This window comes from Micrasema longulum, unplaced genomic scaffold (assembly GCF_059751315.1).
Source record: "Micrasema longulum isolate JH-2025_06_02 unplaced genomic scaffold, ASM5975131v1 h1tg000794l, whole genome shotgun sequence".
In the NCBI taxonomy this organism is placed as follows: Eukaryota; Metazoa; Arthropoda; class Insecta; order Trichoptera; family Brachycentridae; genus Micrasema; species Micrasema longulum.
Window position 1 is genome coordinate 177030 of NW_028277986.1, and position 24121 is coordinate 201150.

Consider the following 24121-nt stretch of genomic DNA (forward strand, 5'->3'; position numbering starts at 1 on the left):
ATTCAAGAGTGTGTGTACAAATATACCATTGTGTACCTACCTTAAAGCAAATAATTATTCCGTGAAATAAAATTCTTGAAATAATACCAACTTACTTATATAAAACTTATTTTTGTTACCTTTTTTTTCTTCCTAGTCGTTACGAAGACCGTGATCACGCTGCTCCCGGACGAGTCTCCCTCATCATTATGGTTCTCCGCCGTTCTCGTGGTCTCGTATAGTGTGGCATCTGTGACTCTTTTCATCAACTGTTTCAAGTATGATTTCATTTCACTTCATTTATCATTTATCATTTATTTATTTATATATATGTACATTACAAAATAAAATATCTTAATTCATACATATATAAATAATTAGGTATATATAAAAAAAACACATTAGTATACATAATATCCGTCTGTCGATCCAGGCTGACAGGCTGTCTAGCTTTGCTCTAACAATGTGTGGATAAACGTGTGGAGACGCTGAGTTCACTCAGTATCAACTTGTTGGTTCTGTGGTCTGACTAATGCACTTGAAGCAGTCGTCTTCAACACCACATATCAAACGCGTGAATCCCCTCACCTTTAGTGTCCATGTCTCTGAACGATCTGCGATCTAGTCAGCCTCAGCTCAGTAGTCCTTGTAATTTGTAATGTTATCTTCTTAGTACTATATTAATGGCAAGGTAAATAAATATCAAATTACTGTTTTTAAAAAATGATATTTTTGTAAAAGAACACAACAGTTTTTATTTTATATTAAATACAAATATAACATGCTAAATACTTAGCACTAAGAAAATACAGTCAATTGACATGGAAATTTCATATCAGCAATAGGGAAATATAAGGTACCACGAATACCGATAAAAATATAGGATATGGATTTACAATAGTAAATTGTATTTTCAAAATTAATATGGATATTGCAACGGCCACGAAAAAATAAACATGAACCGTGACGTATTAAGAGCGTGGCCAATGTAATAACCGTTTTTGCGGGAATTCAAAATTACAAATTTAAAAGTATTTTGTATGCCCTACCAATAATTGGCAATTTTTTTTACTGGACAGTATATTATTGACCTTTTTACTTTAATAATGTTTTAAAAAATTACATTTCTTTATTTAATTAGCAAATTAGCCACATTATCGAGTCTTTTTTCAAAATCAAAAACTTCTAATGTATAAAGCCTATGTAAAAACTAAAATATGTTATGTGCAAATACTATGGGGAATATGGAATTAAAATGACATAAACAGACTACAAAGACAGCAAAAAAATTTAAAAATAAGTAAATGAGCAACTAAAGAACTCCTTAAACAAACTAAATTAAATGTTACTGAACTGTAAGTACTGAATGTAAAACTAATCACCTTATTTTCATGTGATAGATGATTGAACTACGCTGAATTTGGATTACCAATGTAGTGCCTTATAAACCACCGGGTGCTGATAGGGGGATGATGATATTTTTAGATACATACATGTATGTATGTTATTCAATTGTGATGCAAAGAGGCCGATTAAACTAACCAATAACAGGTCATAAGCCCTGTTACTGCTTAGATTTCCATATTTCCTTCTCAAAAACATTTTTCTTTTTTGTTTCAATAAATTTAGTTACAAAAAGTGTAACTTGTTCAACAAAAATAAATATTAATGTTATAAAGAAAAAAAATATAATAAAATTCTATCATTGCCAATATATAACAAAAACGGAATCAATAAATGCGTTTAACATTCTTGTGATATTTTTCTTGGTTATTGTGCCCTGTAAAAAACATCTTCAAATCATTTTTTTAAATAAACAAGTCCAAAAATATTTTAAAAAAACAAGTCTATGAATCGTGTACTTTGACGGTGACAACATAAGAATTAGAAACCAAGAGACAGAATAAGAAATGATGAAATGAGGCGCTGAACCGGGGTCATAGATATCATTGACTGTGCAGCAAAATTGATATAAAATGGCAGTGGGCAGGACACTCGGCGAGAGAAAATGATGGCAGGTGGACACCCATAATAATAGGGTGAAGACCATGGGAATTATGGGCAAACAATATTACAAGAATCTAAAAGGCCGTGAAAAACTACGAACTTAAACAGCGTAGAACATTGCTTTATCTTTGTACTTAACAGCATATTATTGTTTTTTTAAAAGCATGTATGGCTGACATGCTGTGAATGAAAGAAACACATTTAAGCCTTTCCTTAATTATCACATATAGTTTTTTTTATTTTATTAATATTGATATGAAATATAAGCGTTCTTTTAATTAATCCTAATATTTAAATTTTGCTGGCCACTTTCAACAAATTGAAAATAATTCACCGTTAGTAAATGGAAATTAAGTTGGGGTGGAGTGGGGTTCGAACCTCGGACCTCTAATCGGTTAGTCCGCAACACTAGCCACGGGACCACAGCCCGATCTTTTGTTCTTTCAGTATCTATCCTCGTCTCTGTTGCATTGCCATGATTGGCCTGGCGCACATTTTATATATCCGAATATTGCCTCCACTCCGCATGAGCTTATCGTGCTATACGACATTTCTTAAGCATCCAGATCCTGCCAAGGCTTTACTTGAATGTAACTTTTTCACTTTACCCCTCACTTTGCAGATTGGGACGCTGTTGTTCGAGATTTTAAAATATAAATATTTAAACTTTTTGCACTTATAACTGATATAGACATGTTTATTTTTTTTAAATGCCGTTTCCATTACGGTTACATCGTTAATGACCTAACCTTGTGTATTTCTAGATTGACCACGTTGATTCTTGAAAGCGTTTTTGTATATTTATTTTGTTTGTGTAAGAAAAGTGTTCGCTGTTCTGAATATGTGATTTTTAACTCTTAAATGACTGTGGTAAATAATGAATAACATCGTGTTACCATAAGTAAAATACAGAATATTCTAAAGTTCAGACATTTGAAATAAATGAAAAACATGGGAACATACCTACTGTTTAATAATTTCTTTTCCATAATTATTGCGAATAAACATATAATTTAGCTATGTCATAGCAAAATAAATTAAAAATCACAAATACGCCGCTCATGTTACGCGCGTGCGTCCCCCATCATTGTCATCAACTGACTGAAGACTAAATCTATTTTAGACCACACCCGCCGCAGAACAGTGTCTCTGTTTTCCTTGTTATGACTTCTATCTTCGTGTTTTCTCTTGTATAAGGTATCTGTTTAGATATGTTGCTGAAATAGCGGACATTCATTTTTCGCGTAGGAAGGATAAATATTTTTTTATAGTAACATTTAGCTTAGTTAAACAAATGTTACTTTTCAAATCGGGCGTGAAAATGTCAGTTTGAAGATTTCAAAAAATACGAATCATCATTTAAAAAAATAAGAATGATTTATCAAGTCTTGTGTCTTATGTCGACTAGTGTGACATCAGAGCCACACAAGAGTTAATGTTAAAAAAAAAGTGAATACTATTTAAATCCCGAATTAATTTGTACCCCTATTTAATAGCTCGATACTTTACGAATCTGGGCTTGGAGGGGAAGATTTAGCAAAATGTAAACTCTCGCCTTTCACACAGTAACCAGGATCCTTTTAGACCTGGGCTTAGGGGGCGAGAACTATTCACGGGGACCCGTCACAATAGCTCTTCACAGGTCGCAGTGACGTCAGGAGCTTGCATAGCACTGACCCCCACCACTAAGAATAAGAATAAGATAAAATTTTAGTTACTCCTAGGAATGTATTTTATATGTATTATACTTTCAAAAATATTTCATATTATATGATTTATAATGATTTTTTTTTTCAAAAATATGTAAGTTCTGGTGCGAACGAGGAAAATTGAAAATTAGAAACGTAATACTGGCGTGATATCCGACCAATCTAATTATGACTTCGTCAAGGTTGCGAGACTTTATTAAATAGGCATTTTTAGGGGTTGGTTTCAGCGGTAGGCAATATTCAGTTATCAAATAAGTGAATCATAATTGCCCCCGCACGAACGGTCACAGTTTATTCGTCGTTTGTCATAGTTTAGGGGTAGGAGAGGGTGGCTCGGGGGAGGGAGGGCGACGTCAAACCTAACCAACCATGATTCGATACTGGACGTTGTTTCTCCACTCAGTCGATATGAAAAAGGACCTAAAATATACCTAAGTTAAATATTTTTCCACACAGCCCATATAAAGAAAACGTTATATTTGTACTATCAGTAGATATGCCAGTTTATTTTCGTTAAATAGTATGCCTTTTATTAGACAAATTAATGATGTGATTATTATTTTGAGTACGTACAAATCTTCGTAGGCAAGCGGAGATCCCTTATTTACATAATTTATCAGTTGATTCTATCGATTTATAAGCATTTAATAACGGCTGGTGTTAGTATTTGAAAAAATAATAAAATAACAGCAGACATCATATTATTCATCATTATTCCCCTTTCCGCACCCAGTGATGCATAGGGCACTGAATTGGCACACCAAATATACCGTTTTTTAAAAATCTGTTGCATGAAGGTAAGATTACGCTTTAGGTGCCGGTCCAGGAAAAATGATATTTTGTTGTATTAACAACCTTAAAAAATAAATATTTCATGTCAATACTGCCAGGAATTGAACCCAGGACCTTAAAAATGGTAGAAAAACGCGTCAATCACTTTGCAACGAGGAAGATTTATGTTCACTCGATTTCCTTATTTATCGGTATCGGTATTGACGTGATTAAAGCAAGCCGCTTGGCACAATTGTTCTTTAGGTCAAACTGAGTCAATTTGGACCGGTAGGCAACCTCCCCCCTCCACTGGTAAAGGGGACGGGGAAGTCAAAAACCTATTCTCCTCGCCACAGTCTGAGCTTTGAAACTTAATCAGTATAGCTACTCGGTGATGTTCGTTCTCCTTTTTATTTTAATTCAGGACGCAAAATTTATTTCTAAGACAATATTTTTAACCTGTCATAGTAAAAAACTGTTTTTTTTGTCCCATCATCAAAACATGATATAAATATAAATAATAATGCAAACATTTACATCATGCTTTGAAATAAAAATGGGCTTCGAAAAATAAAACAACGCCACGTGGCGGAATGCTGAATGCGATGCGGGCTACGGGTTCAGGTCAACTTTTTTTAAATTTAAATTTATCTATTTAACTTTCTATACATACTGTAAAATATATATTGGTGGAATTGTTGCGAAATGAAAATTTCTTTCCAACCAATCAATAAAATAAAATTTTTATTTATTTTATTCAAGTTACAAAACATATTCAGTAGAAAATAAAAATTAAAAAATTAAATACATCCAAAAATATAAATAATTGAATTTGTATATAAATGACCTAAAATCAATATTATTACTTAATGGGAAAAACGAATAAAGAGGTTAGAAGAAAGAAGGGAAGAGAAAGAAAGAGAAAGGATAGGAATATTGACATGGACCTTGCAAAACGTTTTGGAAGCAGGTTCCATGTATCAAACTGAGCTGAAAGAGGTGGGACTTTTCCATGCTGGGATGACCAGTTTAAGACTCTTTATCTCAAACTATGTACAATAATGTGTATCAGGGACTAATTCGTATTCAAGATTAACACAATACAACAGGGATGGAGAACATCTTATATAAGAGAATTAGGAAGTCTATGCATTTACAGGGCTTATGACCTGTCGTAAGCTAGTTTAAGTGGCCACTTTACACATTGTGTAAAATTCAACATTCTGCCTACGTTTGAACATCCTAATTTCTTCAATTCTTCCATCTGTTGATATGAGTGAAGGTAAAGAGCTCAATCCTTAATTGTTGTGAAGAGATTCATCTGATCGAATAATTTTACGTACTAGGCAACACCTGAAAACAGATGAACGCGCATTTTCGGTCGCAGGCACGCTCTCATGGAATGCTCTCCCAGCAGAAGAGCGAAACTGTGAGAGTGAAGTGATGTTTCAGAAAAGACTTGTTCTCTAAATCATTTGATAAAATCAGTTGCACATGATAACAAAGTATATTATTTGGCTTTTATTAAAAATTAAAAAAGTTAAATTTAAATTTATTTATTTATAGAATCACTTTGTTAAGCACCCTTGAGTTATCACGAAAATGGCTCAATGTAATTAATCTATAATAATATCAATAATATGTACATTGTAATTGGTAGCCGTGTCGTACCGTGTCGTGCCGTGTTGTACATTTAAATAGAATAATCAACAATATTTTGGGTTTGACCAAATTTTTGTAGACAAGGACTGGATATAGGTGAAATAATTTAATAAGATGAATCTCACCCGCATAAATAAAGATTTCAGCTCTTTTTTTTTATTTTTTTTTATATTTAAATCTTAAACTAGGGCACACATATCATACATATTGTTATGTGTGTTCTAATAATAAAATTGCAAATATATTTAATTTATAAATTGTTTATCACATATGTCTTGACCATTATTTTAAATTTTGATATGTTTTTTTCTTCATAAATATTTTTTTCCATTTCGTAATACTTTTTAATTGCTTTAAATAAAATTGAATTTTGTGACTTTGCCTTTTTCCTAAATGGAAGTCTAATTTTGTTCTTTTCTCTAGTATTGTGATCGTGTTCATGCTGGTTCCGATCAATTTTTTTCCAAAATTCTGTTTTTTTATTAGAGTTTATAATTTTAACTTCACAAACATCAACGGATGAAAGAATTGAAGGAATATAGATGTTCAAACATGGGCAAAATGGTGAATGTTACACAGTGTGTAAAATGGCCACTTAAACCAGCCAATGACAGGTCATAAGCCCAGAAGATGCCTAGACTTCTGTATTATTTTCTCTTAAATGTTTTTCATCTCTGTTGTAATATGTTAGAATAGAATAAATAAATAATATTTTTCGTAGGAATATTCTATACATAAAGGACTTATGACCTGGCATAATCTATTTTAATGGCCGCTTTGCGTATTGTTTAACAATAACAATCGTACCTTTATTTGAACGAATACTTTTTTCTAATTCTTCCCTTCTCTGTTGATTTATGAGAAGTAAAAATATGTTCTTCATATTTTGATAGTTCCATAAAGGGTGAAATCCAGATTATTACTACAAATGTTTCGAAAAATTCGACATAAAAATCATTAGACATAAAAAATTACATCAATACAAACTAAGTCATTTTTTAAATGAATAATACATGTTAGAAAAAAAACACTGTTAATAATCGCTTTGCAAAAATAACAGCCTGTTTACATTCGACTGCGCATTTTTCGGCCGCTTGAAAATGCTCGTGAAAAATTCGGAAAACAAATTGACCAACAATGTAAACACGGCGAGCTGTCACTTGGACAGAGAGGGATCTATATTATAATATGTTTCCAAATACGCCATGCTGCAGGAACATTAATCTAGACGCGGGCGTCGGGACGCCGCCGCTGCCGACGCCGGAAACGCGTATGTTTTCAACCTCGCGTTCTACAGCGTCGCTTTCTCGTTAGTCGATGGTGCCGAAACAATTCACGTCACAGTTAATAATTAGTTAAATTCCGAAAACAATGGACGGGTGATCTGTCACTTTTCTTGTAAAACAATACTAAAAAAATAAAGAGAGAACGAATATTCGTATAACTCAAATGATTTTCAAAATAGATAAGAATATTTAAAAAAACATTTGTTCGCCTTTTGATCAAACGGTTAGCGCGTGTACTTACTATTCAAAAGGTCTAGGGTTTGAATCCACTATTCGATTTTATTAAATTTGAATATTTAATAGTCCCCGGATCTGCACCTGAAGCATAAGAGCGAACACCTTACATTTGTGCCAGTAAAATAATAGAGACTCGCTGCAGTTGGTGAACTATGAAGTTCCTTATGCACTTTTTTGTCTAAAAACAGAATGATAACGATGATTTGATGTTCTCGTTCTGCTCAGCTAGAATAATAACAAGAAAATTAAGGTGAATTAAAAAACTTTATTTTTTATGTCCTTTTTATAAACATTATTTATTTTTTGATTACTTGACGTTACAATATTATGTTCATTTATGAATTATGATTTTATAAAGGAGCACGTAGAAGCTTAGAAACCAGTCTGTAATTAAATAAATAATATATTACAGAAATTAAATTAAATAAAGTTAAATATTTTAATCCATAAATTTGGAAAAATCAATCCACGGTTTCGTCGCTTTCGTGACATCTTCGAGACTGGTGTGTTTATTAAAAAATTTATTGTATTTACATTAAACAGTAAGGATAGAGAATTTTTAATTGTATAAAAGTGATTTTAATCGTGTTATTTTTGAGTAAATGACCTTTTAAAGAATTGTTTCGAGGTAACTAATGAGTTGATACAATATTATTTTAAGTTTAAATATTTTTACATATATTATTGTCGTGGTTCAGGTTCTTTATTGTCCCATGTCAGTGAGGCTAATGACTCTCAATTACGATGTCTGAAAAGGATTAAAAAATAATTAGTAATGTTATAACAATAGTTTGTATCTTTTTTGGGTGTGTCCCAGTTTACATCGAAGATGGCTCCTGCAATAAAAGCCAAAACGTCGAAGAGAATCCAACTTACACGAGATCTCCCAAAAAATACATGTTGGTAACAGTAACCGTGAAAACTTATGCACCTATTTATCACAATAGGAATACACATGCGTTAGCTGTTTAAAATTCTCGAAGATGTCGCAACTGGTCAATTGTTTTTCCAAACTTGGGGATTAACGTAACAGCCGTCTTTTATTTCTACAAATTACAATAAACTTCCACCAAGAATTTTCCCTTCAAAACTTGAATGTTTTTTAAACAAATAATAAGTGGTTAAAAACAATTTGTTTACAAAATACAAATATTTAAAACAATGATTCTTAATATTATTTTTTTAAATAATGTTTGTCCGTCTCGTGGCAAGCTAACTAAAATATCAATTTTAAAGGTGTTTTTCAATATAATATTTCAATGTCCCTGAACTGGTACCGAAAGACTTATCCTCTAAAAAATATCGAAGTTAACTTTTCAACAACAAACCATCACGTCGTTTCCCCGTAAGGATAGGCAGAGATGATAGAACGCCACATCACTCTATCTTTGCATACAGATCTAGCTTCCCCTACATTCATATATCTTCTCATGCACGCGCGCCGATTATTCCGACTTTTAACATGTCGATCTTCAACTATTTGTTGAATTTTGTCATGCCATGTCTTTCTCGGCCTTCCTCTATTTCTGCATCCATCAACATTTGCATCGTTAATATTTTTAGCCGTTCTTTCGTTGTCCATTCACTCTGCATGTCCAAACCAGCGTGGAGCTCCTTTCTTGATTTGTCGATAATGCTTATTTCAGCCTTACATAATTTACGGATCTTAACATTTGTGCATCTAACGTACATAGTTTTACCATACATTCGACTGAGAGATTGCATTTCGACAGCATTCAGCCTACTTTCATCCCTGTTTTTCCAAGTCCATACTTCGCTCTTATACATCAGGGTCGGGACCAGGACTCCATTGGGAACTGCTAATTTTGCCTTATGCTACAAATATTTATTTGTCAGGGTTGATTTAAGTGCATCATTCATTCTGTTCTCGGCACTCACCATCCTTTCAATATATGTCATTCCATCCCTAGTAAACATATTTCCCAGATACACAAATTCCTCCACTTGTTTTAGTATAACTCCATTCACAGTGATTTCACATTTAGTCATACTTTCAATTCTTTCAAAAACAATCACATTCAATTTATCGACATTCATTAGCAAATTGCTTCCCTTACATACATCGTAGACTTTTTTTCCAAGAATTGCAGTTTCTCTTTGTTGTTAGCAAAAAGCACTTATCATATTTTGCATATAAAAATATGATTAATAAAAATCATGTTTCTATTTAACTACTTTTAAAAATATTTATTTTATTAATATGGTTTCGTAAATAGTGATCCATGTTATTTTTTTCTATTATAATTTACTAATACATTTATTTTGTTGTCTTAAAGCTACAGTTTTTCAAAAAACAGACTAGCTCTGGAAAGTAGCTTACACTGTTTAAGGTTTTTAGTGCATTTGAAATTATGTAATTTTATTAACAAATTACAACAGTGATGGATTAGATAAGGTTCACACTTAGACCAGCCAATGACGGGTCGTAAGATCTATAAATGCCTAGAATTCCATATTTCCTTCTCTATAGTGTTGTCTATCCCAGCTGTAATTTGTTTATCTTAATGACTCCCTAAGGGGTGAAATCCAGTCTTTTGTCTACAAACATTTCGACAAAATCAAAATATTGTTATATAATTTCAAATAAAAAATAAATAAAAATATCATATGTTATAAATGTACATATATATACACACTGCACGAATTTATTTAATCGGATAGGTACTATGCGGTAATTAGCCAAATATTTGTCTCAATGTTGCAATATGTCCGCACCTATCGAAGAAATCAGAATAGGCAACACAGCGTGCCGGCTTTCTTTTTTTCGTCAAACATTTTGCTGGGAACGCGATTGAAAAAAATATAAAAATGTGATGCCAAACTCATGCAAAGCGTGCTTAAAGGCGCAAGTCTATTTTTTTTTTTAACAATCGATCATTTGCTCCAGGATTATAATTTTCTGATGAAAGGAAATCTATCGGTGGACACCCATAATATATATTCATCTAATAAAATAGACAGTAACGAAATTTATCAGGATAAAAATACCGTCGATTTGAAGTTAAACTTCGCGCGTTGACAATTATCCGCAAGTCAGAGAAATATAATATTTGCAAGAAGATAATGGGAAACAATGACTGACGCGAGTAAAAATATTATTTATTTATCTAGTCGGCCTCGTGGTGTAATGGTCAGCGAGTTTGCCTACCATGCAAGAGGTCTCGTACTCGATTCCCGACATGTTAATATGAAATATTTATTTAGAAGGGTGGTTTCACACTAGAATATTTTATAGTCCCTGGACTGCTATCTGAAGCGTAAGACTGATCACGTTTACTTCATGTAACCAAATTGGTCGAGATATTCTGCGATTGGTGACCAATTCAGTGCCCTATGCAACATAAGGTGCGGAAAGGGAATCATGATGATTTATTTAACAAATTTACGGACAATGTTCAATTTAAACAAATCACACAACGAAAAACAATAATAATACAGCAACAAATAATAAAATCAATACAACAAAGAAAAACAAATACAAATTGATTCATTAGACAGACATTATGGAATCTAGGTTAATTCTACAAATAATATACAGTAATTTTATTTGGAATATTTTGTCAGTCTATTTGTAAATAAACTCAATATACTATAAAAATAATTTAGATCTCGATTTTCATTTACAAATCTAATCATTCTGGGTAGAGGCGCATGGAAATCATAATTAGTCTTATGATGACCGACAATTATTAACAACAGAGTATGAATAAAATAAAAATATTATTTTTGTAAAATGAATGTAATTATTCGTAAGGGTTAATAAATAAATTTTCAAATAAAAAAATGTTAAAATAAAACACATATGCAAAATAAATAAAATAATAATTACTAAATATAAACTATATAATGACTTTAATATTTTTTTGTTGTGGCTCAGTTTTAAACATTAGATCTGTTGTTGGCTGGTGTATTCAATATGATACAAACTCATACACAATGGGTTCGAATGTTTAATAAGCACATGTTTATGTGTTATTATTAATTAATATTATTAATATTTGAATAGTCGGCACTTTGTTTTTATTCAAACCGAAAACTGGCTATACCACGATAAAGTTATATATGTATAATATATAATATATCTAAACGCGACTTTTGACTTAGGCCATTACGTTGGCCAATACACTGGCGCGCGTATTAGCAAGGAATCGCTGAACAGCCCACACGTTGGCGAGTCGATCGATATTTATCGGTGAGGGCTAATATGCCGACCTCAAAAGCGCACAAAAAATCGCGTTTGCCATCCCCGGTACGTAGCGTACTGAAAGCTGGGCCAACGTATGGATGAGATGACTAGCGCTCGGTCATCGCCTTTTGATGTTCGTTGAAAACCGACAGGTCGCGCGCCAGCGTATGTGCTGCCAGTTTTGACATACTAATAACCTCCTCTACACGTTGATCAATACGTTGGCCCATACGCAATGGCCAACGTATGGGTCAGCGTGAAGAGCCATATTACGAACAACCTTATTTGTCCCCATATCAAAAATCTTATTAAAAAATCAGACAAACATGTATCTGTGAATATTTAAAGAATGGTAGTTTGTATCGTCTTTCAAGATTAATTTGTGTTTGTTAGTCGACATCTTCTATACCTAAAGTCTTTAAAACGCTCTTAGTTTTCACAATCAAATAATCTTTGTACTTCCATAATGCATAGTCGGAAACAACATTACTTCTGTAGGCAGTGCAGTTTATTTCACTGGGACAATCCTGTCTGTAGTGGTTTAGTTGGGCGTCTTTTGTGTCCATCGAATAACTTAAGTTATGATTCCAGGAATGTTCGAGCGGCATATGATTATGGACGGAAAGAATAACTTCTGGATCCATAAAAGATTTCACAAAAAAATAAGGAGGAGTGTACATTTCAGATCTTTCTGTATGTTTGAGTATGTGCATGTATGGAGGAATATCTGGGTGAGCGTCTTCTGGAGTCATATCATTTAAAAAGTAAACATTTCTTGCATTATAAGAGGCGTAGTTATCATATCCAGCTTTGTATCTAACTCTTTCCATTAACGTGGTCCAGTTTGTGTCTTCGATGGGTACGATGACTTCATCTAAATCCAAGAGTGTTATATATTTGTATGAATTAACGTTTCTGTAAAAGCAATCGTTGTATGGAAGAACCTCATTAAAACACTGTTGCAAATTATTATTAACAAGGTACATATGTTGCAAAATAGGTATATTCGGTAGACCAGCGGGAAGTGTAATATGAGCGACATCTATCCAACCCAAAGACTCGTAGTAATCTAAAACTTTCTCCATATTTGGGTGCACGTGAAACTTGTAGAAAAATATTTTGTCCGCACCCATCAAACGCAGAATTTCAATCCATTCTATCAACCTCGGTGATATATCCTCCTCGTAGAAGTCTAATCCTTTTACGCAAACGGCGAAATCATCCTTTTTTGCTGGCTTGTTATATACTACCGCAAGTAAGTTTGTAGCTTGATCGCAGAAGTTTTGCACGAGGGATACACATGACGGTTGATACATTTCATGACTCTCCGGAATTTCACAAGTTACCATAAACGGTCCAAGTTCTCCTTCTGCCGGGTCGCCCCATTCGTGAAACCAAATGTATTTATACATTGTAGTTTCGACAATCACAGGATTTGTTTGATGATCGAACCAAATTTGGCAGAAACTTTTTTCGGTGGGATATACATTGTCAAGCATGGCTAAAATATGTACACTGGGTTTGAGACCGTTTAGTCTTCGTGTGTCGTAAAATGCTTTGTAAAGATGAAACGTAATGTTGTGATGTTTGTACAACTGCCAGTAAATATTTTCAAATTTTATTTGATACATGTTTGGAAAAACTGCGCAAGACGCGTTATCATAAAACATATTTTCCAAATTAGTTTGATGAAGATTCCAATATTCAATTGGAATACTTAGCGAAATTTGAGATGCAGTTGCCGGTTTCAAATATTTTGTTAGTAAAGTTTTTAATAATTGGTTTTGATGGTTATTACTTACACTATATTCAAATTCAGTTCCAACGTTCTGAATTTCGTCTTCCACGATACCATCCATCAGAACAATAGTATCCTCAACGTCACTTTGTCTATTATACCTAAAACCAGGATTGTCACTTTCAAAATCACTTAAAATAATATCATTTATCAAAATCTCACTTGCGATTTCACCATTAATAACACCACTGTTTCTAATAACGCTATCATAGTCATTTTTATAAAAGTTCATATTTCCAGTGTCCAATTTCTCAATGCCACGGTACCACATTACATTGTCCTTAATATCGTAGTTTTCAAAATCGTTTTCAATAATATCACTATCATAGATAATATCTTCTATTGGCATATTACCATTCCACAAATCATTTTTTAACATTTCGGCATAAGCTTTATAAACTTGTACAATATCGATAAGCATATCATCTTTATCTGTTTCCAACTCATCGTAGTAATTACCTTCTTCTATTGAATTGATTATATCGTCCAAATAAAATTCATTGTAATTGTTCATTGCCTCCATTTTTTGTTTGTATAACATAACTTCATCAAAGTTAACACCTCTTGCACTTAATCTTTCACTGTTTATTAAATTCACATTCACGATGTCCGCATTTAAAACGTCTCCACTGTCCATCCGGCCGAAAAGAGAAAGGAACATCAACATTATTCCACCGCACGAAAAGAATACGAACCATCGTATTACCTTTCTATTCCGAGTCTGAAAATAAAAAAAATACCCAATTTACCAAGAAATTGCGAGGAAAAAATTTGTCAATAAAATAGTAAGCGTATGTTTTTGAGTAACGCACTTTTAGAACTCACCATTCTCGAACATTCCTCGAGGAAATCGATTGTTACGGATTCCCTTGGCATGATGAAGTTGAAAAATATTACTACTGTTCTAATAACCCAATAATAACAGAATCATGATATTTGCACATTTAGACTACCAACGAAACGCTCAAAGTTGATAGAGGAATCGAGGGCGTTTAGCCCATAAGCTACATTTTTTCTCTTAAAAATCATGAAGTAATAATCCTACATACATTTTGTTTTAATAAAGAAGATTTGAGAACAAATGATTTATTAAAAAATATATTATAAGCAAAATTCAAGAAAAAGTGTATTTTACAAAACCGTTAAAATGAATCAGAAATTATTTACTATGTATTTATTGATTGTGCTCATGTCACTAAAATGAGAACAAATATTTATTTCATTTTTTTATTTGGGTTGTTAATCAATTTTAAGAAATATAACATAAAGTCAAAAAGTATATTTCGTGAACAAAAAACTTAACTGTATTTAAGATAAACTCGTATTGATTCCATCGAAAAGATATTGTTTTATCACTTGTATTTAAGGTATTAACTTTGTCAATGTTGTGGGTATGTCCAAATGCATGCAGCATAGCTGGATTTCCTCCCTAGGGAGTTATTCAAATTTAAATTTGTCGCAACACAGAAGGAAAACATTTTTGAGAAGGGAATATGGAAGTCTATGCATTTACAGGGCTTATGAACTGTCATTGGCTAGTTTGACTGTCCATTTTACACACTCTGTAACATTCTCTATTCTTAAGATGATATGCTAAGACAAATCTCCTTATATTTTTATCTGAGGCCTGCGGCATTACAATCATTAAAATGAATGCATTACTCGTGAACTTTTGTGACAAAATTTATTACCAACTTACGAAACGGTCGTTTTCAAAAGACCTTATTTTCGAAACGAAAAAAATTAATTAAAATATTAATTTCAAGGGTTTATATAAACACTATGAGAATTTTACAAAATCTTTTATTTGTTGAGGGGGTTAAATTCGATATTCCTCTAGAGTGATAATACCCTATTAATATTGCGTAGGTAAAAAAATGGTAAAAGATGATCTTAACTGTCCAATTTAAAAAATGTTGTTTCACTGGGCTACTTTTTTGGATTTAACATTTGCAAGAGCTTGGGAGACTAAGCTAATTTATGATTTTTAATTAGTAAATATAGAAGTTACTGAATCGACAAAAGTTCTCGTGATACCAGAATTTCTATTAAGTGGTTATTATAACAGGCACGTAGGTACATACAACTTTTTTTATTTGAATGGGAAATTACGGAGAGTAATTAGTTTAGTGTTTTGTCGTGACTTGGAATAAAAATTAATAATATCCGTTTTATTTTGAATAGCCCATTTTCTTTCACCCTCCTCTTTTAAATTGTTCGTGTTATATGCTTAAGTGCTACATTATTGGCATTTTGATGCAGGTGTTTAGTGATTAACGGTTTGTTGTTACAACCCATGTTTACGCAATGACCACGTGTCAACATTCAGTCAAGGATTAAACTAAAATACGTGTACATAGTTATTTTCATGAAATGAAAATATTTTTAGTTAGTTATTAAGCACATTAATAGAGACGATTTCCCAATTGCCAGTCAAAAATAATACTATATATTGAATTAGAAAAAACATCGAAACTTCCTTGGCACAAGGATAATACCAATGTATTGGTAAAACTATTTGAAAACTTTTTATCATATTTTTAGGAAGAGCATAATATGAATACGTTCATGCAGAAAGCAGCCAGCCATAGAAAAGTGACACTGAGATTATAGCACCTTGGTGAAATGGGTGAATAAACAAAATAACGCAACAGTTGGAATGTTTTTGACTCTAACAAATGATAAACGATGAATGTATTGTTTTTTTTTTAAATTACAAACAAGAATCTAATTATGTGTTCGACCAGTATTATTAATTTTATAAATTTGTTAAGATTTTTCTAGTGCTGTGGGTGTTTTCTGAAAATTGAGAAATGCCGTTTTTGTGATGAAAAACATTTTCAAAAGGTGGTTGAAACAATCTTTTGTCTGAAAACGGTCTTGCTGTTTATAGTAAGAGATAAAATTGACCTTACTGCACCCGATAACATAAATATATCATTTTTTCAAATTGTGGACTGGCTGCTTTCTGCATAACTATTTTCATATAAGGCTGAGACTAGTGTCATCGACTAAATCGAGAAAGGAGTGCTGCGTTGGTTTGAACATAAAGAGCGAATGGACAGCGAAAGAACGGCGAAAAGAATTTACTTTGCGAATTTTGATGGATGCAAAAAAACGAGGACCAAAAAAGAGATGTTAAAACACACCTGCTTTGACAATATACCTAAAACTTCTGAAAATTGCAGTGACGTGGAAATCATAAGGCAGAATGATGAATATTACATTTAGTAAAGTGATCAATTCAACCAGCCAATGATATGTCATGACCCTTTTTAATACTCTGAATTCCACATTCTCTAATAATTCCTTCATCTTGGTCGAGAAGTCTGTAAAAGTTTTATCCTTGACATTGGTCTCCTTATTCAAGTATTATTTTTTGTAATGTGTCTATTTGGGAATATTATTAATAAATCAATAATAAGGTTATACATATGGTCTAGGAACTATAAAATACTACATTGTAGAACCACTTTTGAAATAAATATTTCACCTGGACCTTGCCAGGAATCGAACCCGGGACCTTAAAGCATGGTAGGTGGACGCGCCAATCGCTACACTGTGTGGCGGACTTATCTCCACTCAATTTCATTTTCTGGATTTTTACCTGAGAGTAGCCATCGAGTCGACAACACTCGTCTAGGTATTATGTATTCTTCATAGACAGAGAAAAAAACTTAGTATTGTATTAATTGTATTAAAAACTTATGATTTGATTTTTTTTCAAATTACAGATTCCCGTAATACTTTTGATTAACTGGACATTTTCATTTTGATATGCAATAGTTTTACATTTATTTAGTGAAAGGAATTTTCAGAAGTTTTATTTATTTTCTGAATAGATTTTATTTTCATAAATCAGTATATTTACATAATTTGCAAATAACCACAACTGACCAATAAAATATAATATTATTCAAAATGACCGTGCAATCAACGTGAATGATTTTAAGAACATAAGACGACTAATCATATTGTATTTATTAATAACTTTAGCCATGAGATTTCTATTTATACATATGCTCTTTCCAATTGATCAAATACTAGTTTTCTAAAACAAAACCTAGTATGGAATTACGTTACTGGAAGAGCAAAAAAAAAGGTACAGAATGTAAATCAAATAAGCTCTAATGTTTTCAGCACTTTGGTTACTCTAGTAATCAATTCGTTTCTATGGCGCCATATCAAAATGTCTTGAACTAATTTAATTGTAAAATCCTCACACTGTAGTTCATCAGCACAATGTTTACGGTAATGGTTCAACTGAGCGTCACTTCGGTGTATGGAGTAACTCAATTCTACGGCCGAGGAATGCTCCATTGGCATGTGATTGTGAACGGAAATGACGGTTTGAGAATCGAAAAACGACTTAACATACTCGAAAGGGTTTGTGAAATTTTTAGATCTATGAGTGTGTCTCAACATATGCATGTACGGAGGAATGCTCGAGTACAGGTCTGTCGGAGTCATGTCATCGAGAAAATAAACATTTCTCGCGTTGTAAGAAGCGTACCTCACAGGTTTGGCTTTCCGTCGCGCCCTGTTCAATAGTTCTCTCCAGTTTTTATCTTTAGTCGGCATTATTATCTCATCTATGTCGAGAAGCACGATATACTTATACGCATACATGTTTCTGTAGAAACAATCGTTATACGGTATGAGTTCATTGAAGCACTGCTGTCCTAAATTATTTACCAGAAATTGATGCTGCAGAATAGGAAGGTTCGGCTGATTACCGGGAAGAGTAGTGTGAGTAACTTCAACTTTACCGAGAGATTGGTAGTACTTGAGCACTTTATCGATATTTGGATGCACTTGTAACTCGTAGAAAAACACTTTGTTAACTCCCATTAGATCTAAAAATTCGAGCCATTCTACTATTCTCGAGGATAAATCAACGTTTAAAAAGTCCAGTCCTTTAACGCACACTGCAAAGTCTTCTTTTCTCTCTGGGACATCGTACAAAACGCGAAGCATGTTTGTCGCTCGATCACACTTCCTTCTAACTAGAGATACGCACGATGGTGGTTTAGGTTCCATCACACTTTCTGGTAGCTGGCAAGTCACGATGTATGGTCCGAAACCTCCTTCTCCCAGATCACCCCACTCCGGTATCCAGATATAACTGTACATGACAGTACTCACAATGGTGGGTTCTATATCGTCGTCGAACCAGATCTGGCAGAACGACTCCACTGTAATGTTGACACTATCAATCATAGCCAATATCTGTATACGTCGACCGAGATTATTCAAGTTTCTAGTATCGTAGTAAGCGTTGAACAATTCAAACGTCAAGTTGCCCGTTTTAAATGTTTGCCAGTAAGTATTGCTATATTTCAGGTGAAAAATATTTGGGAATGATGCGCAGGAGTTGTTCTCATAATACATGTCTTGAATTATATCTCGATGCTTCTCCCAGTATACGATAGGAAGACTGGGTAGAAGGAGGGACATTTTATTTGCATCCAAATCTTCAAAAATGGTGCCATTTAGATCGGTTTTATTCGTATTTAATACATTAGATTGCCAAACAAATAAACTGCCATTTATAAATGAGATGACTAAAATAGTTCCACCACAGAAAACAAAAACGCACCATTGACAAGCAGCTATAGGTCTAACCTGCAAACAAAAATAAAACATCTGGACATTCTATACTAAAAATAGGCATATTATTTTTATTGTGCTGTAAATGTTTGCTGCTTGATTCAAATAATAATAAAATGTTTGAAACTAATAAATAAAGTATATATTACCATACTAAGGTAAATAAAAAACACTCACCATCGTGGAAAAAATTAAGGTAATTACTTTTAAAAAAAATCAATAGCGACCTCAGAACTAGTCGCAAGTGAAACTGATTATTTAATATCGCGTAATTTGTTTTTCAAACATGTAAAGAGGATAACAGGGTAAAACGTTTAAAAAAAATTTAAGTACGTATTTTTAAATTGGAAATTTTTGGTAAAATTGTGATTAAATTGTAATTATAGCTGAACATTGAACATGTCTGTATTGATATGGTACATCTATACAATTGGTTTTCTAAATTATTGTATGACATATTGGCGTGTTGATGATTGCACGTAGCATCAACATTTACAAAAATGTTAAGCAGAATGAATCAGTAACAAAAACCTGTTGCCAGAATGGTTTATTACAGTTTTTTTTTGTACAACGCTTGACATTTAAAACTGTTTATTTTTAATATTTTGTTCAGTATATCTTATATAACTGACTTTATTCTTCAAAGTATTGTATTCGCCTTACCTCGGAGATCTTTAGATATGATAACTCCGAACTACGAGTAAATGATGACCTTAACCAACTCCTTTTTTGATTTCGATGTGACATCATAATTTTCTATTAATTTTAGGTTTCTTCCGGTTCTTTTGGCAGTTTCCGTGGATCCAGTTGCCGCTTTACTACCTTTTTATTCGTTGACCAATTAGCACATTTAGGCACATTTGGGATCATTGTTTGCATTTTTGAATTTTTGAAGATTTTCAATTCAAGTGACAGAGATCTTATATATGTATATATTTGGATAATTTATATAGCGGGTTCAAATACTGTTTTATGATTTTAAAGTAGGCGCACTGTTGTTTGAAAGTTTCCGTTATTCACTACTTGTCACATATTTTAGTAAGAAAAAAAAATCTTATCTACTTCCATACTTATGTTATATAATTTTTAGGCTTGATTATTGTTCCTTAGTTTTGAGTGCAAATATGTAGTTTAAAAAATATCAAACCTTATATGTTTATATTATAAATTTGTAAAAGGCAATTATGCCGTGTATGTCAATAAAATAAAATAAAATAAAATAAAATAAAATAAAATAAAATAAAATAAAATAAAATAAAATAAAATAAAATAAAATAAAATAAAATAAAATAAAATAAAATAAAATAAAATAACATAAGTCGACTAAAATTATAGTAAAAATTCTTGTTACTGTTGCTAAAACTCACTTGATTGGTTGGCATTACAATCTCATGCACTTTGTCCTTAATTTATATAGTGTTAGTGACGTATTATATTGCTAATACACAAAAATGCAAATTTGAAAATTATGTTTGCCTCGGCGAAACTCAGGTATTATTTATTATTGATTTTTTTTCAAATTATTTTATTTATAACAATAACTTTATTTTTAAAATATGCAAAATTTTTAACTTTCTCTATAATCCAAGAACTAAGTAATGAACGGCGTTTTTCTTCTACTGTACAAATCCATGTTCTCAAGTACTTTGTTCACGTTACGAGGCGAAGAGACAATATGGAAAAAAAATAGTTGTACAAGGACGCGTCAAGGAAACTCGATCTCGTGGAAGAAGCCTAAATAAATGGACAGACTTGGTGACAAAAGTGAGTGACGTCTCTCTTCAGGAGGCCTTAAGAAGCGCTTAATATAGAAGCGGAATAAGGCAAGTTGTAAAAAAAGTGCTTCCCTCCTATCAATGTGACCATAACTACTAAGCCAAGAACAAACGACTAAGAACTAGAAGAAATGGCAAGTAGATTAAAATAATAATGATTTGGCATGGCAAAATAGAAAATTTTGAGTAAGATTGCTAATGAATACCAGTTTATCTAAAAGTTCCTCCAATCAATTTCACTTGTGTATAAACGTTAACATTAAAAAAAACATAATAATAAATAGAATCGTTCTCATGATTTACCAAATTATTTTAATTTTTGGATACAAACCTGACTTAGGAAGACATACGGGAGTCGGCCCCAGAAAGAGAGGCCTGAAGAGATTTTGTGGATACCATGCGGTGGAACCTGAGAAGTAGATTTGGATTGAGTAAGATTTTTTTCTTCTTCTTCAGTCTTGTTTGTAGACCTTTCTAAAACGTTTCCACTCCTTTTCATCTCCTGCTTTCTTCGTCCAAGGTTTATTTGCTAACGAGGAAAGGTCATCGGTCCATCTTTTTGTTGCCTTCCAACACCTCCTTTGTTCGCCCAGGGTCTCCACTTTATTATTCTGGGCATCTATCTACCGTTATTTTGTCTCGCCAAGTGTCTTGCCAATACTTTTTAAATATTTTTGTACGATCCATGATATCCACGGCTCTGGTTTGGCTCCTAATTTATTGATTTCTTATTCGACGTAGTAAGACGTTACTCATACATCGAGTGACTGTATTTTTATAGATCGTTAGCTGCATTTGAGTTTTTGGTTAAATTTTTGGGTCTCAGGCATGGTTTGTAGTCCATGTGTCATCACTGGCAATTTTATATATGTTCATAGGCTTGTCGTTTTAAGCATGAATTAGCTTCGTAAGAAATTTTATTGTCATATATGTCATGTTTTTTTATGTTAAATAAATTTAAGGTGGTAATAATTACACTGAAGTTGCAGGGTAGTTTATTAATTTCGATCATGCAGATAAAGGTTTTTTTTTCCGGAAAATAACTATATAAATTATTATACTCTTCTAAATTACCTTGTAAGCCTCGACTTCCTCTTTTGCAATACGACGAGTGTTCCTAACATCTGCTTTGGAATGATTAATAGTATTTTTCCATGAACTGTTCTAACCTTATTGGTTCATTATTTTTTCAGTATCAGGTTGGACAAATAAAATATAATTTCAATATCTCACAACGGTTTAAAAATAAAATAAAATAATATCTTGTCAATACCAACCAAACGAATTTGCATTTAATTTTCTTTTCCGGCTTTTCTTCGCTTTGTTTTTTTCAAATTAATTTTAAATTTTTACTGTTACTCTTCTTAATTCCAGTGTTTTCTCTTTTCTCTTTAATTGTTTTAATTTTTTAATGACTTAATTTTCAGGAACATCAATTCAATGTTTTCAAGTAATCCCCTCTTTTTCCCATTTAGTCTCCGAATTATCTGGAAATAAACCCACGTGCACTAAACTGTCAACTAAAGTTAACAAATTACAACAGGTATGGAGAACACATTAAAACTGAAAACTATGCAATATCGCGGAACATACATGAGGGTGATTTGAATACCCCTCAACACGAGACACCTACATTTTTCCTTTGGACGTCACTTCTCCGGCCATATATATGTATAATATGGTACTAAAGCATGTTGTCCAGATGTTTTTTGAAATTTATGTTCATGTAATATTTTTTATTTTATTATTCAGTAATATGCATGCTTTCACTTTCTGTTTTGTGGTATCCCAACTCAACACGGGGTCTTAACCTCATAGAGTTAGGATATGTTATTATTTTTTTGTCATATGTGTCTTTATATGAATAAATAAAAAAAACTATTTCCGCACATTTTAATTTCACTCGATTGATTGTTAATACCATTATGAGTTGTGTTCAAAACTCTGAACTTTTTTCCCTTGCAAGCATCGCGTCGCTAATAGTATTCAGGCTGCCAATATTTAGTGCGATCTTTTGCGTCAGGTCTCGACGAGATGTCAGTAATAGACGGCTGGAACTAGAAAATGTATTGCTTTCATAGGAAAGCATCCATAGTAACCGAATTGAATCATCTGATAGCAGTTGTCACTAGAAGTTGCCGCCTCTATTAAATTCAATATTTTTTGGACTCTAGTGAACTAATTGTTTCCGTAGCTGAGAATGCGTGATATGTAGGCATCGCATCGTATAGGCGGCATTTTTTTTAAAACCTATTACACAACCTATTTATAGACAGCAAGTGAGGCAACTGCTCATCCTCGTTGCACTCCTAACTTTTGACAGCTGATAGATTCAATTACATACTGTCTCTGGTACTTAATGTTTTTTTCTTCATAATCAAATTTTTAAGAAAGTTTTGAGAAATCAAACTTAAATGTATATTTAAGGTCATAATTTTATTTGTAATATTGTTTAACTATATTTCACGGACAGTGTATACTTGTAATGCCATATTAAATAGACTTCATGAACTCGGTAATAGTTATTCCCACGTATCTGATATATTTAGTGTAGGGTATTGTTCCCATAGAACAAACCTTTTGAACTTTTTCAAAGGTGAATGGTAATTATATTTATTTATTCATGCATTTCATAATATATATACAGTTTTTTGTTTCCTTTACCTAGCTGTGTGAAACAGTACTTATGATTTTCTTATTGTTTTACTGTAGAATGTTTTATTATTTAAACTTTCTACTGAATATGCTGTTTAATTTTTAGGTTATTTTTTTTAATATAAATCTTGTATAATTTTTGGTTTATTTTTTATTTTTATTAATCTAAGGTATAAGGACATTCATGTTTAAAAAAAATATATACTAAGCCAAATATGTTAATATTATAAATGTTTGTCAAAGGCAGATTTGCCGTTTATGTTTATAAAATATAAATATAACATAAACTTGGTGCACTAAACTTGCGTTTATTATCCTGGCTAAAATCCATTTGTATTTTATTTTTGTAAATTATTACTATTAAACAGCAATATTTTTCATTAAACTTTAATGTTTAAGTAATATTGTCGATGTCTTAATTCAAC

The 24121-nt window shown here is 32.3% G+C and overlaps 2 protein-coding genes across 4 annotated transcripts; both read right to left on the reverse strand.

The window, feature by feature from the left end:
- Positions 1–7807: 7807 nt before the first annotated feature.
- LOC148278993 (uncharacterized) lies at positions 7808–17476 on the reverse strand. 3 transcript variants are annotated; one of them, XM_088230600.1, is made up of 3 exons: positions 14482–14699; positions 13661–14377; positions 7903–8399 (listed from the first exon to the last, which is right to left on the reverse strand). In XM_088230600.1, exons 1-3 carry the CDS (start codon positions 14530–14532, stop codon positions 8391–8393), a joined length of 777 nt encoding a protein of 258 aa, XP_088086726.1. In that variant the 5' UTR covers positions 14533–14699; the 3' UTR covers positions 7903–8390. The 3 variants fall into 3 exon arrangements, with proteins under 3 accessions (XP_088086725.1, XP_088086724.1, XP_088086726.1); XM_088230599.1 differs by having other exon boundaries at positions 7808–14377; positions 14469–14570; XM_088230598.1 differs by having other exon boundaries at positions 7809–14377; positions 14482–17476.
- Positions 17477–17616: 140 nt separating this feature from the next.
- On the reverse strand, positions 17617–19518 carry LOC148278994 (uncharacterized). Its single transcript, XM_088230601.1, has 2 exons — positions 19444–19518; positions 17617–19281 (listed from the first exon to the last, which is right to left on the reverse strand). Exons 1-2 carry the CDS (start codon positions 19444–19446, stop codon positions 17773–17775), a joined length of 1512 nt encoding a protein of 503 aa, XP_088086727.1. The 5' UTR covers positions 19447–19518; the 3' UTR covers positions 17617–17772.
- Positions 19519–24121: the final 4603 nt, after the last annotated feature.

What these genes read in the sequence shown, in the direction of transcription:
- LOC148278993 (XM_088230598.1), bottom strand. Translation starts at nt 14,532, where the DNA reads ATGCCAAGGGAATCCGTAACAATCGATTTCCTCGAGGAATGTTCGAGA. An exon ending in TCGAGGAATGTTCGAGAATG is followed by an intron (nt 14,378 to 14,481) that starts GTGAGTTCTAAA and finishes TTTTATTTTCAG; the next exon opens with ACTCGGAATAGAAAGGTAAT.